The sequence below is a fragment of the Suncus etruscus genome, chromosome 15 (assembly GCF_024139225.1).
Source record: "Suncus etruscus isolate mSunEtr1 chromosome 15, mSunEtr1.pri.cur, whole genome shotgun sequence".
In the NCBI taxonomy this organism is placed as follows: Eukaryota; Metazoa; Chordata; class Mammalia; order Eulipotyphla; family Soricidae; genus Suncus; species Suncus etruscus.
Genome location: NC_064862.1, coordinates 29,481,050 through 29,498,078, shown reverse-complemented (window position 1 = coordinate 29,498,078; position 17,029 = coordinate 29,481,050). Strand labels below are relative to the sequence as shown.

General features: G+C 57.0%; 1 protein-coding gene across 1 annotated transcript in view; it reads right to left on the bottom strand.

Annotated features, from left to right (window-relative positions):
* The window catches only part of MN1 (MN1 proto-oncogene, transcriptional regulator), a 47,294-nt gene extending 38,367 nt beyond the window's left edge, over positions 1–8,927 (bottom strand). The window contains exon 1 of the mRNA XM_049788763.1: positions 4,605–8,927. Within this exon, the coding sequence (XP_049644720.1) occupies positions 4,605–8,598 (3,994 nt within the window). The 5' untranslated portion in view covers positions 8,599–8,927. The remainder of the gene's footprint in view (positions 1–4,604) is intronic.
* Positions 8,928–17,029: the final 8,102 nt, after the last annotated feature.

The following is a 17,029-nucleotide window of genomic DNA, read 5'->3' as shown; positions in this document are numbered from 1 at the left end:
CCAAGAACAGTAATAGTACATTCCCGTTTACATTCCCCTCCCCATTAACACCTGCGGAGTTTTGGGTTACATCTGCTGAAGGTTGCAAAAATCACACCAAGGCAGGCAACCCTGCCTAGCTGGGTGATTTCACTGAGGACTAAGAATGCAAGGCTCTCTGCTTCCCCCCACCCAGACAAGTTTTGAGGGAGTCTTTAAAGAATGCTCTCTGCAGAATAGGGAGTAGAAACGACTCCCCTCCAAAACACTGTACTCCCTCATTCTGAGGCCAGCCCTGTCCTCCCTTGGAAATGCATTGCCCCAATCCTGCCTGCTTAGTATTGTTCAGCTCTGTTTCCTGCGTTCCAAATGGAACACAGAGAGAAGCATAAAATTCTGAAAATTTCTCCCACATCGCTACGGGGAAATAGCCAACTCCTCCCCAAAAAGGCAGCATTGCACATCTAGCTTGAAGTATATAGAAGTCCTCTCCCAGTTCAATGTGGAAGAAAACCTGTTTGTAGATTGCTCTAGACGAGAGAGAGAGAGAGAGAGAGAGAGAGAGAGAGAGAGAGAACTGGAATGCTGGAATGGAAGTTCAGCATGGATAAACTTACAGTTGAACTCAAGTTTTGAAAATTGTAAAGGGCAGGAAGGGGTTTGGTAAACAGGGAGCACTTTTCCAGACTTAAGAGCCTTCCTTTTCAATCAATTATTAATTTCTCTTTTCCAATCAATTATCAATTTCTCTTCTATCCATTTTTAAATGCCTCTAGTCACATATCCGTTTCAAAGATAGGTGGACAGATTTTGCAAAGGAATCACAAATGCATGTAATCCTCATGGATTTCATCGATGTCTAACTAGACCTAAACTAACTCACTTGGGGGATAGGGGTTCCCCCTCTTTGTAAAATATTACCCTTCTCCAAACCCAGGTTGATGCAGAACAGGACCTCGAAAGATGTCCAGTTCCATTCTCAAAAAGTTGCTCGGTTAGGGGCCAGAGTGGTGGCACAAGTGGTAGAGCGCTTTGCCTTGCACGCCGCTAACCAAGGAGGGACCGTGGTTTGATCCCCTGTTATCCCATATGGTACCCCAAGCCAGGAGAGATTTCTGAGTGCATAGCCAGTAGTAACCCCTGAGCGTCACAGGGTGAGGCCCCCCAAAAAGCAAAAAAAATTTTTTTTTTTTGCTTGGTGATTTGATTTGGTCAGGGAAAGCATCATGTGAAGACGCAGTTTCCTGGTCTTTTCTTTCTCTATCTCTTTCCTCTCCTCTCCTCTCCCCTCTCTCTTTTTCTCTTTCTCCTCTCCTCTCCCCTCTTCCTCTCTTTTTCTCTCTTTCTTTCTCCTCTCTCCTCCCCCTCTCTTTCTCTCCTCTCCTCTCCCCTTCTCTCTCTCCCTCTCTCTTCTCTCTTTCTCTTTCTCTCTCTCTCACATACTCACACTCTTCATGGCTAAAATCTGTGCAGCTGGCCTAGACTCCATCAGCACTGAGCTTGTCTCTCCCCCTCTCCAAGGCCATCATCCCCCATCCACAGACCATAGACAATCCATGCACGTCCCGAAGCTGCTCCGCTCCAGCCCTTCTGAAGACTTATTCCTTCTCTCCAATCCGAGTACGGATCATTTTTTGTTAAATACCCACTCATATTTTGTCATTGGAGCGCAGAATTTCAGAAACGGTGTTAATATTTAATCACATTAGTACTGGCGTGCTTTATGGCGTGACAAAATAAAATATCATTACAAAAAGAAAACGGGCTTTTCCTGCAGAGAGGAGGGGTGGGAGAGGAAAGTGTGTAGGGCCCACAAGACTGGGACTCACCGTGGCTGGACACCCACCCCTACCCCCAGTCCCCTGCCCGCTGGCATGTGTTTAAGGCAAAGTAGAATATTCGCAATGATTTTTCAAACAGGCATCTCCTCACTCTGCCTTTCACCAAAGGACTTCAGGGCCTGATGGAGAAACTCTCAGTACCTACTTCTAGCATGGATGTCTCAGGAACTGTAGCCAAACAAAAAGTTTGATCCTAGCAGGAAGGGAAACAGGCTGGTACCTTGCAAGATGCAAAGGAGCAGCCAGAGTCTGCGACTCCAACTGACCTCAATCTCAGGAACTTTATCTAGGAAACTGTCCGCTCATCACAGCATGGAAAACAAAGGAGGTCAAGTGAGTGTCCCTCTGCAGAAGCTTCCAATAGGCTGCCCTGAAACAGTTTCCTCACTCCCAGTCCAGTCACCCCTGTCCTTTCCAGAGGGACTAAACCCTAAAGGGATAGAGGACAGTTTGGGAACCCAACCAAATATTACCTGAATGACATTTTTTCCTTCCCTGTCGGCAACTCTCCCCCCTCCACCCCTGCCACCAGTAAAGGTCGATGAGTTTGACTGAGAAGAGAGGCAGATCGTGGCTTTTAAACAAAAATCGCATGAAAACCACTTCCACACCTCATCTCCAAAAGCCTCTCCAAAGACTGGTGAGCAAGTGAGTGACATACTCTTGTTTTTTCTTTGGAAATTCTCACAATCGACTGGGGTGGGAGGGTGTTATTTATTTTTCAACTTTTCTCACCCCATTTTGACCAGTGTGTTCTTAATTACTGGAGGCGGAGTAGGGGTGGGAGGGGTGTGGGCACCAGGAAAGAAGGGGGAGGAGCGCCCCCCCCCCCAGGCAGGTAGGAGTGACAAGGGCTGGGATTTGTGCTAACCAGCTATCGATCGATGGGGCAGGCTGGAGATGTTGTGTACAAGAAAATAAAAGGGAAGGGGGGCTGCGCAAGCAGGATGAACACTGCGTCCAACTCCATTTTTGAAAGAAGGGGTGCAGGGGTGGGGGAGGGGCAGGGGGACAGAAGAATACAGAGGGTCCCAAACTAACCAATTTATGGCCTTGCCAGCAAGAAGCCTGGAGAATGCTAGAATGCTTGTTGGCCACGGCGGCGTGGTGCATGCTAAATACCAGCCTTCAAATGAGAGAGCGGCGGGCTAGTCGGGCTGGGCAGTAGAGGAACAAAGAGAAAAGCATCCAGCCAGGCTGCATTCATGAATTGAATCACCCTGAGCAGGGGGAAAAGCTGCCCAGGATGAGGCCAGAGCCACCCAATTCTGCCACACTTCTCTGTTCTTCTTCTGGACTGCTCCACCTCAGTCTTCTACTGCCTCCCCTCACCTTAAATCCAGGGGTAAGAAATGGCCAGATGTGGACTGGGCTAGGGAAAATGAACTCTTAAGAGAAGACACATCCCAGATATATGTTTCCCCAAGATTGTCTGAAATCACCAACCACTGACTTCGGAATAATATTCTCTCCAGTGAGACTAAGGGGATCCAAGTATGGGTTTTCTAGAAAATGTAGGAAGGGGTGGGCCGAAGGGTTGGGGATAAGAGGCTACCTATTTTTAAGGTCCCGTTCTCAGGCCTATTAGAATAAAAAAGAACAACTACTGACACTCATTCATTCCTCTGGAGGTTAAACAACAATAAACTTACTAGTCTGACTTCAGGGTGGCCGTTTTCTAAGCCCCACCAATGCCACCCTACAGGGCTCCTGGCCTGGTGCGGAAGGGAGAAGCTTAGAATGTCAAGACGAGCTGAGCCCCAACGTGTCACTAAAGCTAGGGGAGATAGTGACAAGGGGGATCCTTTGTGTGTTAAGGAAAATGCTTCCTTGTCCCTGTCCACAACCAGTGCTCTGGCTGTCTAATCTTCCCTGGGCCCAGTACTCAACCCCACCCCAGCCATCCATCCGGCATGCACCACTCCCCCCACCCCATGCCGCCACTTGCCAGGGAGATGCACCCGGAAAAAGAAAAGTGCTGCCTTGCAAGCCCCTGGCTCCCTAGGTATCCAATGAAGCGCTAATAGTTCAGAAGAAACAAAACACCTATTCATTAGAAACCGATGTCAAATTAGACACCGCCTCTGGGCTGGGCTGCTGTGACACCAGACCTGAGAACTTTTTCCCCCTAAATGCTGTCACTGGAAGAAAACTCAAACTAGGAGGCTGGAAAAGTAGAACAAGGGGGTGAAGGGGGTCAGTGGGTATTGGCATAGGTAACCAACCTGGAAGGAAAGTCGGGGGGGGGGGGTCACATAACTCCTAAAAAAGTAGAAACAGCCTAAACACTCAGGGTGGGAAAGGACTGAAGCTTCAAAGAAAAGGGGAACTCAGAACATCCAACAACTCAGCTAAAACTTGAGTGGGGTTGAGAGAGAGAGAGAGAGGAGTGAGAGAGAGAGAGAGAGAGAGGGAGAGAGAGAGGGAGAGGGGGAGAGAGGGAGGGAGAGAGAGAGAGAGAGGGAGAGAGAGAGAGAGAGAGAGGGAGAGAGAGAGAGAGGGAGAGAGAGAGAGAGAGAGAGAGAGAGAGAGAGAGAGAGAGAGAGAGAGAGAGAGAGAGAGAGAAGGGGTTCTGGGGACTCAGGAAAATGATCCCCCAAATAGGGCCTAAGAGGAATAAACTAGTACCACCTACCAGGCCATGGGGACAAGGATGAGGAGGGCAAAACAGTTGCCCTGGGAGCCCAAGGATGTCAGCAAAAGTCAGTCCTCCCACCCCCATCCCCTACCGACCAGTGGGTCCAGAGAGGTGAGAAGGGGGAAAGGGGGCGCGGACGCTTCTACCTTCTTTGCTGTTGGGGTTCGGGGGCTTGGCCTTCTCCCAGGGCGCCAGCGTCTTGTCTTCCTCGGTGCCGTCCACCAAGGCCTTGTCGCCGGGCATGTACCAGGTGGCGCTGTGCTCTGCCATCAGGGAGTCCAAGTCAATGGTGCTCATGGCGCTCTTGACCGCCTCGGAGCAGCAGCTGCCCAGCTCGCTGTCGCCTCCGTTCTGCGAGCCCACGGAGGCCCCGACGGCGACGGCGACGGCGCAATCCCCTTTCTTGCCCCCCTTGAGTCCCAGCGGCTGATCCTCGGAGATGCTGAACTGCTGCCTCTGCAGCTGGATCTGGGCCTGCAGGATCTCCAGCGGGTGGATCTCCTCGGGCTGGGGCGCGCCGCTGCTCGTCGGGGTGCGGACCTGCTGCTCCAGGCCGGGGGTGCCGGGGTGGCCCGCACCGCCGCCGCCGCCGCCACCACCGTAGCTGTCCGGGGTGGAGCTAGAGGTAGACAAGATGCCCAAGCCGAGCTGCTGGGGCGCCTTCGGTCCGTGTTCCCCCGTGCCTGCCCCGCGGGGTGCCAACTTGGGGGAGCCGGTCACCAGGGGGCTCCGACTCGCCTTGGCCAGCGCAGCAGCAGCCGCCGCCGGGGGGTTGTCGGAGCTGGACGACACCTCGTCCTCGTTGGCGTAGCTCGTGCTCACCTCGTCCGAGGCAAACTCGCCCACGCGGGGCGAACTACTGTCCGACTTGGGGCCCCCTTCCAGGGAGGCCATGAGGTCCTGCTGGTCCCCCAGGAGCAGCTCGGCCCCCTTCCCCCAGGAGGGCGGCGACGTGAGCGCCTTGTCGTGCGGCGTGGGCGCCCCGCGAGCCTCCCCGGGGGCGCTTGCCCCGACCACGGCCACGCCCGGGGCCGCCTGCTGCTGCGGCTGTTGCCCCTGAGCCGAGGGTGGCTGCTGTTGTTGCTGCTGCTGGCCGGGGCTCACCCCCGGCGTGCCCCCACTGTCCGGAGCGGCCGAGTACTTGTCGAAGAAGGTCCCCGGGCTCACGTGGCCACTGTCCCTTTTTCTGCGACCCCGGCCCCGGCCGCCGCCCCCGGGGATGGGCTTGCCGTCGTTCCCCGACGTGGATTCCAAGCTGTAGTTGGGGGACAGGCTGGTGCAGTCCCCCGCCTCCCGGGGGGGTGGGTTGGAGGGGCCCGGGGGGACTTTGGAGCTGCTGCCCACAGCTGGGCCCGCAGGCCCGGGAGCCCCGATTGCAGCCCCGGGCCCCCCCGGGAAGTAATCCGAGCCCGGGGTGCCAGCCACCACCGCCACGGCGGCCCCGTCGGACTCGTTCTGGCTCAGTTTCCTCTTGCCCTCGGGTGGGTTCTTCTTGTTGAAGGTCACGTTGAGGTTCGGGGCCCCCAGGCTGGCGATCATGTTCTGGCAGGCGGTGGACAGCGCGGCCAGGCAGCTCTGGCCGAACAGGTTGTCCTTGGAGCTGGGCTTGTTGAAGGAGCCGAGCGACAGAGCGCCCAGCTTGCTGGCCGAGGAGCGCTGGCTGGGTTGGAATTCGGGCTGCGGCGGGTAGGCGCCCCCCGAGCCCCCCGCGCCGCCCGCGCCGCCGCCGGCGCCGCCCCCGCCCGCGCTCGGGGGCGAGTTCACACCCGGGCCGCTATGTGGAGTGGCCTGCCGGCTCGCCGCGCCGAAGGGGAACCCGGGCTGGCCCCCCAAGGCTGGCGCGGCGAAATCGGGCGGCGGGGGCCTGCGCTCCGAAGGCGCACTGGGCAACCCCACTCCGGCCCCGGGCGATTGCAGCTGCCCCAGCCCCCCGAGGCTGCCCCCGAACTGCAGGCCCGGGGAGGGCAACGCGGGCACGTGGCCCTCGCCGGGCATCCTCAAGGGGTCCTGCAGGGAGCCCCGGAATAGCACCCCAGAACCCCCCGGAGGAGGGGGCGGCGGCGCCAGGCTCGGGTCGTGAGGGCCGCACTCCCCGGGCAAGCCCGACGCGCCCATCCTGCGGGCCAGCAGGTCGCCCGGAGGCGCGTGCGGGCCTGGGAACCACGCGCTCTCCTGCGCCAAGTGCGGTGCCTGCTGGTGCGGCTGCTCGAAGGGGCCCAGGCGGTTCGTCCCGCCGCTGTTGTCCCGCTCGAAGTTGGCCTGGGCCAGGCCGCCCACCGGGCCCCCGTGCACCAGGCCGCCCTGGCCCACGTCCCCCGGGTGGCCGAGCTGGGTCAGGCTGGGCTGGCGCATTCGCTGCTGCTGATTGCGCGATGCCATCTGCTTAATTATGAGGGCCGCGTTTTGGCGCTGCTGCTGCTGCTGCTGCTGCTGTTGCTGCTGCTGCTGCTGCTGTTGCTGCGGCTGCGGCTGCGGCTGCGGCGGCTGCTGCTGCAGGGACGACGGGTGGTCGGGGGTCTGGTGCTGCAGGGGTGGCCCCGAAGGGAAACTCTCGGGCACAGGTGGCGTGAACTCACCCGGTAGGCCCGAGTAGGCCGAGGGCGAGAGGTGGTTGTCCAGAGCACCGTTGTGCATGCTCCCGGAGTTCCACGAGGCGCAGCGATCCACGCCCGCGCTGCTGCCCGGGAAGTCGAAGCGCGGCCTCTTGGCCACGTTCATGTAAGGGGGAGCGGCGACGTCGAAATGCTGCAACCGCTGGTTGGGTGCCTGCTGCGGCGGGGGGTGCTGCTGCATGTTAAACACGGGTTCGGAATACGGGTGCATGCTCCGGTTTTCCAGCCGGTGGATGGGGTACTCGAACTGAGCGTGCTGGCCGGGCAGCATGGGGCCCCCGTCCGGCAGGCCGCCGCCGCTGGGCGTGCCCGCCTCGCCCGGCTGCGGCCGCGGGAGCGCGGGTGGGCACGAATTTTGGCGAACCAGGAGTCCCGGCGGCGGCGGCGGCTGGGGCTGGGGCTGGGGCTGGGGTTGCTGCGGAGGCTGCTGGGGAGGCGGCTGCTGCGGCGGAGGCGGCGGTGCGGGCTGCGGGGGCTGCATCAGCGGGTGCCTGGTGCCAACTCCGGGCTCCAGACCCACGGGCATCTTGCGGGCACCCCCGAACCTCTCGAAGAACACCCCGTGTTGCTGCTGCTGTTGCTGCTGTTGCTGCTGCTGCTGCTGTTGTTGGGCATGCATCTTGGACAAGCCCACCATGCCGGCAGCTCTGGGCAAGGCCGAGGCGCCCGGGAAGGAACCCCCAGGAACCTGGCGGCCCGTGGCTGCGTAATGAGGCAGCTGCCCCTCGGAATCCGAGGGCGAAAACAGGTCAAAATGTCCCGAGGGCGCGTCGCCCGGGTAATTGTATTCCAGCGAGTCAACGCCAGCGGCTCCCGGGTTCGAGACCCGGCGGGGCTCGAGGCTGTGAGAGTCGGAGCCACTGGAGGCGGGCAGGCCGTGGAAGGAGGCGGCCCGGTTGGGGCTCTGGTCCAGAGGCAGGCAAGGGGCGGGCACGGCGTGGCCCGAACTGTGGAAGTCCGGGAGGTTGCCGGGTCGCTGCGGGCCGAAGCTCTCGGGCCCCCCTTGGCTCTCCGCCATGGGATCGTAACCCTCGGCGAAGGGCGGCGGCTGGCTGGCCAGGCCGCCGGCCGCTCCGCCGCCTCCGCCGCCGCCGTAGCCGTGCAGCAAGCGACCCCCGTGCAAGCACGAGGCGCCCGGATCCGGGGCCCCGAAGTTACCCCCGAAGTGGGGGTGATGCTGGTGCGGGTGGTGGCCTCCTCCTGGGTGGCCGTGGTGTGGAGGCGGAGGAGGTGGCGGCTGCTGGCCCCCGAAAAAGCCATGCACCGGCTGCGCCTGCAGCCCCCCGGCGTGCAAGTCGGAGTGGCCTCGCGTGGGGAAGCCATAGGGCTCCATGTTCATGCCCAAGATGGGGGGCTCGCCCAGCGCGCTCATGCCAGGGTCCACGGGGCCCGGGGGTCCCCCCGCGTGGAAAGCCGGGGCCTTAAAGTGGGCGTTCATGTTCAGTCCGGCCTCGTTAAAGTTCCTCTCGCCCTGGCCGGCGGCGTTCCTGCTGTTCATCTGGGGCTCGAATTGGTCCAGCCCAAACATGCTTGGCACGGGGCAGGGGACGAGGTGGGGATCAATAGGGCATGACAGCCTGCTTCTCTCTGTCTTTCTGCGCCGAGCGGCTGCTCCCTCCAGCTACCCGATCCGATTTGGGGGTGCCCTGGGTTGGGCGCTCCGAACGCTTTCAAGCAGCACCCCCCAGTGAGCTAGGCTCACTCACTCGCTCCTCTCCCCGCCAAAGCTCTTGGCTATGCCCGCTGCGGGGCCTCTCTCACATCTTGCGGCGCCCCGAGGCCTCCAAGAGCTTAGTTGGGGGACCCATGCCCTGAGCGGTGGGTGCCACGCAGCAGCGAGTAGCTTTGCTTTGCTTTGCTTTGCTTTGTGGGGTGGGATGGAGGGAAAGCTGCAGGCGAGCAAGCGAAGACAAAAAAATAAAAAGTTAAGTGGGGGGTGGGGGGAAGGAGCAGGGCGATCACCTTCTCAAGTCCGATCGGGTGGGGTGGGCCAGGGTCGGGCAGGGAGCCCCCTACCCCCAAGACGTCGCCTGAAGTGAAGCCTCCCGGAGTCCAAGGCGGTGCTCTAGCAGTTCAGGGCCGGGGTGGGTGGGGAGCCCGGAGATTTCCCCTCACTTTGCAAAGCGGTGGCCGGAGCCCCCGGCACAAACTGAGTTGAGCTGAGCTGAACTGAGTGATCCCACCCACCCGCGCCCCGCAATCCGAGAAGCCGCCTCCGGGCAATGATCCGAGGAGGCGATCCACCACGGTGCCACCGGCTGGCTGGCTGGCTGGCTGGCTGGCTATAGCTTCTTTTTTTCTTTTTCAGAGACTCGAAGGATCGGAGGCGCCTCTGCACATCACCGAGCGCGGGTGCCCCGAGCCGAGGAGAGCGCAGGCAGGAGGCGAGGCGAGGCTGGGCAGGCGCGGGGCGCCCCGTGGTCTTGGGGTGTAGGGTGGGTGGAAAAAAGACACCGAGGCTCCTCCGCTCTTCCGAAACTGGGCGAGCGCTGCACTCCGGGGCCGGCGCCACGTCCTCCTTCCAGCCGCTTATGTCCTGCGCTTCCCCGATCGGAGTTCTTGAGGGGCTCCTCCTGCACCCAGTTGCAAGCAAGCAAGCAAGCGCTTGCAGCCGAACAAGATGGGTTGGTTGGCTTGCTTGCTTGCGTGCGTGCGTGCGTGCTTGCTTGCTTGCTTGCTTGCTTGCTTGCTTGCTTGCTTGCTTGCTTGCTTGCTTGCTTGCTTGCTTGCTTGCTTGGATCGCTCCGAAGCTCGGCACGGCGGAGAGGTGCTGAGCGGGCTGGCGGGCTGGCGAGATCTCCCCCACCTCGGACCCCGGCGAAGGGGGGCGTCCTCGGATCGGAGTGGGGGGCGAGCAGGGTTGGAGGAGGCGTTCCGAGCTAGAGCTGAGCCGCCGGGGTGGGGTTGGGGGGGGAGCAATCGGGTGGCGGAGGGGCAGTTCTGGGGGGTCCGAGCACCCCTCTCTGGGGTCGCTAGGGGGGGCTCCGCGTGGGGCGTCGCGAAGGTCTCGGCTCCCCTAGAGCTAGCTCCGAGTCTGCCGCTCGCCCAAGCGCCCCGAGCAGCAGCAACAAGTTTTGCATTTCAGCAATCAATTTCACCCATCAATTTCACCCATCAATTTCACCCCTGCCGTCTCCACCAATCAGCGCGCTCCCTACTCGGGTCCGGGGCGGGGCTAACTCTTAAGGTGGTCCTGAAGTGCCGGGCTGTATGGCTGTTGCTGCTGCTATTGCTGCTGCTGCTGGGGCGCAGCGTAGAGCATTTGGGGGGCTACTTCTCCGGGTGGATCTTTGTTGGGGGATCGAGGAGGAGAATGGCGAAAGCTTAGCTAATTTTTTTTGGTCCACCCCCTTTTTTTTTTCTTTCCCACTCTCTGGGTTCCTAACTCCCCACCTCCCCACTGCCAGCGGGTCCTGCTGCCTGTGGGGTGGGCAAGGGGGCGGGGAGGTGGGCGGTGAGCTTTGCGGGGCGCTCAGACAATAGGGTCTCGCCGGGCTGAGCTCCCGGGACTCAGCACGGGAGTCGCTCGAGTGTCAACTGCCTGCCCTGCTCTCAGGCTGGCTGGTTCTTCTGGGATGCAATGGCCTGGGTTCTTGGCTGCAGCCAGAGATGCCCTTCTCCCCCCAAGTTAAGCGGCTCCCAGGATTTTTTGGTCCCTTTCCCCCCAAAAGGGGGAACCCTCAAAGTTAGGATTCTCTATTAGACACACATCCCCAAAGGCGGGATCCCACAATTATTCTCTAAATAACTACCTACTGGGGTTCTCAGTTTTGACAGCTTTCTGGACTTTATTGGTTCTCTTCCGTGGATCTGGGGGTACATCGAAGGAGCCCAGTTTTTAATGGGAGGGTGATGGGGGTTGAGGGGGACACCCCCCCCCGTTCCTGAGAAATCCGCTGGTGCCTGGACATCCAAGGCTAGCTAAGGCCCAAGGTTGGCTTCCTTAAGAGATCAATTAAACTGAAGAGGCCACGGAACAGAATTGGGTTGTGATACTAAAATCAATAGGAGTAATTTAATATCTGCCCTGCTCCTTATGAAATATTTATCCCAATAATCTTAGTTTAAATGTTTATATCTTCCTGATCCCCACCGAGGCTGAAATCTATCTAGCAATTAGAAGTTGGAAGTTAGGAGGTTGATGGAGGGTCCAAGAGTTGTTTATTCTGCGTGTGTGTGTGTGTGTGTGTGTGTGTGTGTGTGTGTGTGTGTGTTTTCCTGCCTCAAGCGCTGCGTAAGAGAGCAGAGAGGTGGAAGGCCTTTCATTTTCATTCCATAAAATAATACTAGGTGATTTTGCTAGCTGCCCAGGATTCTTAGGAAAAGGGGAAAACGGGAAGGGAGGAAAAAAAAAAAAAGAAACTTTCTTTGAAGTGCCTCTGACATCCCTATTAAATCTAAATAAAATTAAGCATGGTGTATAAAAAGGCCTTCCCCCACACACACAAAAGAAAGTGTTTATCGCCCAAGTCTGTCTAGCATTTGCTAAATTGCGCATGAAATCTGAAATGAAATAAACGTTATAATAAAACCAACCCCAGAGCCGTTTTTATTTAAAAACTTCAGATTAAGCGGTGCACCGTCAGCAGACCGAGTTGCAAAGTTACCACCACGCCATGTGCCACGCACTCTTTGCTCCCCAGAGCAGAGGCCACGGAAGGCAGCAGCAGGGTTTTGGAGAACCCAAAAGTGGCCCGCTTAGGGGAAAGGGAAAGGGAAGTCAGACTTGCAATGAACTTAACCACCATTCCCAGGGCCCCCCAAAGAAAAGTATAAACACATGAAAACAAAAAACGCCCAGAACTCAAGTCAGCTCAGAGCTATGGCCCTTCCTGCAGTGGGTGTCTGTAGCTACTTTTTTTTCTCTTTTTTGAAATTAAAAATGAAAATTACCCCCACCAAAAATGGGGTCCATAAATAAGCAGCGGGAAGAAGTATTTGTACAGGGCTGTGGAGTTTTAAAAGGATTTTTCTGCAGGATCAGGTTGTTGGTCTGTGATTAAATATTGATTTTGTGTAATTAGTTTTCATGTGAACTATCCTCTTGCTGATAGCTTAGAGGTTTCAGAACTAGAAAAGAAATGGAATTGGACATGGAAATTATTACTTAGCAAAGTGACAGGGATGTGAGAGCCAGAGGAAAGACTGAGGCTGGTTGCTTCGGTGCTTCGGAATAAAGGGCCTTCGTGCACCTCCATTGGCCCCTGGACTACCTCAACTTGTACCTCAGGCCAGAGACAGGGCAACCCCAACTCCTGGCATAGCGGACCCCTATATCACCCCGACAACTGGTCCCATACCCAGGCCAAAGAAAAGTAGACAAGTAGCCTTGTGTCTGCGCTAAAGGAACAGAAAAAGTGGGGACCTCTCTGAGCTGCCAGAGCTGAAGGAAAACGGCCTCCCGGAATCACAGTCTGGGGAGTCTCTGGTGGGAGCCGCTTTCAGCTAAGGTATGACTTCATGCAGAGCTGGGTGGGGGTCCCCAAAACACCTGGGCAGGCTTCCTGTGGAATAATTCTTTGCGCTCCCCGCTCTCTGGGGGGGGGGTGTGGAGGGGTGGAAGAGTGTTGTTCTGGGGCTATTTCCAAGAATTAATTCTATGAGGGATGTGTGCATGTATGTATGTGTATGGATGAATAATGTAGGGTGTGTGAGTGTGTGAGAATGAGTGCGAGAACATGTGAGAGTGTGGACACAAGAAGGGGGGTGTGAGTATGTGTGATTGTGAGTTTGTGTGTGCATGTCACAGAGTGTGTGTGCCCGTGTTGTGGTGCGTGTAGTGGATCCTGCTGTCTAGGTGTCTGGGTCACCTTCCTATCACACTGTGTGATGTGACCCTGGGCAAGTAAGAGGGCTGTGTCCTAGTACGTGTCTCCAAGCCTGTCTCCAGTGCGAGGGGCATAGAGTGTCACCGTGTGGCTTTTCAGATCTGCCTCCCACAGTGTGTGTCCGAGTGTCTGGGGGTGGGAGTCTCCGGTGCCCCTGCCAGTGCCCATGTCCTCCGTCCCAGCAGTAGGGGCGGTGGAGCTGTGTGCTGGTCAGGCCTAGCCTGGTGTCTTTGAAACAGACACAGTGCCCCCTAGCGCTCAGAGGCTTCCAGGTCCCCGTTGCCTCTTGCTCAAGCTGAGCCTGGAAGAGCTGCAGCCACGGCGAGTGTGGCTGAGGTCCGAAAGGATCTCCAGGACAAAACCAGAAGGGGTCACAGCAAGAGAGTGGAAGGCAGAGCTGGAGTGGGGTGTTCTGAATTAGTGACAAGCGGGGTGCTTCCTGCATTGTTCCCCAGTGGGCACCCCAGAACACTCCCAAATAGGGCCTGGCATGACTGAACCAGCCCAGGAGCTCCAATCCCAAAGGGGCTTCCATGGTGAGCCCTTCGACTCAGCAGTCGCCTTAACTCATCAAGCCTCAACATCATGAAGGAAGCATGCAGCCCCAGAGTCTGCACACCATCTCCTGGACTCACATATGCACACACACACACACACACACACACACACACACACACACACAATCGCTCACACATAGGCCAGAGTGATAGTACAGAGGGTAGGGTACTTGCCTCGTATGTGGTCAAGCCACACCCCAAAATGCTCAGGAATAGTTCCTGGTGAACTCAGGGATACAAGAGATCCAACTTGGTTGGGGCCGGGCGATGGCGCCAGAGGTAAGGTGCCTGCCTTGCCTGCGCTAGCCTTGGACGGACCGCGGTTCAATCCCCCAGCATCCCATATGGTCCCCCAAGCCAGGAGCAACTTCTGAGCGTATAGCCAGGAGTAACCCCTGAGCGTCACCGGGTGTGGCCCAAAAACAAAACAAAACAAAACAAAGAGATCCAACTTGGGTTGGCTTCATGCAAGGTAAATTCCCTACCCATTGTACTATCTCTCTGGCCCACAAATGCCAAGCCAAGTTCTATCTATCCCTAGTACCACAGGAACCAGCCAGGAGTGATCCCTGAGTGCAGAGTCAGGAGTAAGCCCTGAGCACTCACTGCTGAGTATAAGCCCAAAACTACCCCCCTCCCAAATTCCACAATCACTCACACAATGTATACGCTCACACATGCACTCCACACCTCAGGCTCTCTCTGAGTCAGACCCCAGCGAATCGCTTCATATCTGAGGTACCATTTCTTCCGGAAGCAACAGGGGAGCTAAGGAAGGGTCTGTGAACCCCTTTGGAGGACTGGGAGCCTCCGACTAATCAAATCAGAGTGGCTAAGCAGGGCTTCCCTTGTGTTTGCCCTACAGAATGTAATAGATCCCAGAGCAGTTTGCCCCCTTGCTCGCTGCTGCCCCCTAAAGGCTATGACTGGAATTGTGATGGGGAGAGTGAGCGTGAAGGATGGTCGCTCTGGCTCAAACCTTACATCCTGAGTCTTTTCTCAACCCAGACCCTCCACACTTCATAGTGGGAGCTCCCCAAACCCCAGTCTCCCTCCGGCAGTGCTTTACAACCTCTTCACACTTGAAGGTGCCTATCTACTGACATGAGAGACCCAGGAGTAGAGAGGGCTCAGAATGACAGGGCACGGGCATTGCCTGCCAACACTCAAGTCTTGTTCTCACCACCATGGAGCGGTGCAACCCTGGACTAAACACTTCGCTCCTCTGAGCTTTGGTTTGCCTGTTGAAGGGAGATTCGTAGCCAACTCACTGGAAACAGACAAACTGGAGACAGCATTTCCAAAGTGACGGAGTGGCAGATGGCAGGCGTTCATTAAACAGTGGTCTTCATTATTCCTGTTATTATTATGATCACCATCATCATCATTATCATAGTCATCATCGCCATTATTTCTATGGTTGGGTCTGGGAGGTGGGGAATAGACAAGGGAGCCCCGAGAAATCTGCTTTCTTTGGCGCTCAGCTCGGCCTCCCCAGTCTTTCTTGGAGAGAAAGGAAAACGCCGATCTGCGTAGGGGGTCACTCTAACCTCCCAGCTTCACACCATGCTGGCTTTGAGGGGGAAATATGGAGCATCTGTTGGAGAGTGGTGGGGGCTGAAGTGGCGAGTAAGACCCAGCTATAACCAAGACAGAGGGGAGGAGAGGGTTGGAGGCCCGACGTGGGTTGCAGGCTGCTGGTAGCTAAGCAACCTCTTCCCCTCCCTCTCACCAGGAACGATTCTGCTATCTCTGTGGGGGTCCCTCCCCCATCTGTCCACTGAATAAGTGCATCATGAGGGCCTACTGTGTGCCGGGGCTCAGGATGGGAACTTGGGACAAAGTCGGGGAAAGCAGCCAGAGAACAGGAAACCTCCCACTCTGGGAGAGGGAATGATCCTACATACTGACTGTTTGAACCTGGAGAGAGCCACAGGCCAGAGTGCCCCAGGAAGGGTTTTAAAGGTAGAATAGGAGTCCACCAAAATAGCACAAAAACTTGGTTTTTCCCAAGCAGAGCTTTCTGGCTAGATTTCTGGCTGGGACATTCAGGCAGGCAGCACAGGGCTTGAAGTAAGACAAAAGGACGGGTTGGATTGATCAGGAGGTCACTAGGAACCTGGACAGGAAGAGGCAGATGGCAGGTCGGAAGTTTGGGTTTTGTTGTGAGGAGCTATGAGTGTGTTTGAAGCTGAGCACAGCTTCTCTCCGAGATGAACACAGAATGTATTTGGACTTGCTGGACTGTAGCGTCCCAGGGGGAGGGGGTCCAGGGTCTCCTTTTTCTTTGCCTTTCAGTCCTGGAGCTATTCCTGAAACAGGAAAGGGCTTGAGTTCATCCTCAAGTGAGGACACAGAGCAAGCAGCACCATTGCCCCCACTGAGGGCCAGAGATACCTCCTGACTCTCTGTTCTTCCCTAGGCTGGGGAAGACAAGGAACTGGCTTGAAGCTCAGCTCTGCCTGGCCACAGCTCTAGTTGCTGGACTTGTCGGAGTGTCCAAATGCACCAGGAGGCTCTGGATAGGCGGGAATGCCTAGTGTTGTGTTGGATTTGGAAGCAGAGAGGTTATAGCAATTGCCAAAAGACACCCGGAGAGGCAGAGTGGGGCTTTCATGGGCAGCCTTGAACCCAATCTATAATCTATGCTTCTCAGGAGTGGGTTTGGGAACTTGAGAGGGAGGGCAGGAGAGCAGTGAAGAGCCTGAGGTACTCTCCCTCTCCTGCTGCTGGAGAGTCCCAGCTTGGATTCCGCTGTTCTCCTTCACCTCTTCCCACAATGCCTGCTCCCTTTCACTTCTCACTGGCTCACAGAACCTGACTGGATGATAGAGCCAGGTGATGGAGCCACAGAGTCTGATTGGAGGATAGAGGTGGGTGGTAGAGCCACACAGAGGAACTGGATAATGGAGCTGGGTAGTGGAGTCACAGAGATGGGCTGGATGATGGAGCCGGGTAGTAGAGCCACAGAGCCCAACAATTGGATGGTGGAGCTGGGTGGTGGAGGTGGTGCTTTCCCAAGAGTTGCTCTCAGAAGACTCAGCTTTTGGCTTCACCTAGACAGGCCCCCCATGTAGAAAGAGTACTGAGAGCTCTTATCACTGCCTTTGGGAGTTTCAGGGCCACGGCTCTGCAGCCCGATGCTTGCCTCAGTTCTCCTCCACATGTTCATCTTCCACAGCAACACACGTCTTTTCAGGATCAGCACCAGCTTCCAAATTGTTCTGTTGCAGGCTCAGGGGCCATTGAAGGGATCAGACAAGGGGGTCCCTAGCTTGAAAAGCCACACTAAGAAGAATCCCTGTTTCTGAAGCCAGAAACACTCTATGACCTCACTGAATCTGGAAAAGAAGCTGAAACAGTCAGGTGGGTCGCCTCCCTCCTCCTGGGGAACTTTCTAGAAGCTCTGCCACTAGTAGGCCACAGGCAAAGGTCCCCAGTTCATTGTCAGCTTCGAATGTGCTGCCAAGAGGCCACACCAGCTCCGAGGCTGTCTGCTCCACAAAGCTCGCAGCTATGAGCTTCTATTTTCCATTCTCTAAGCCGAGCGTGCAGAACCCCCGGCCCTGCTCTC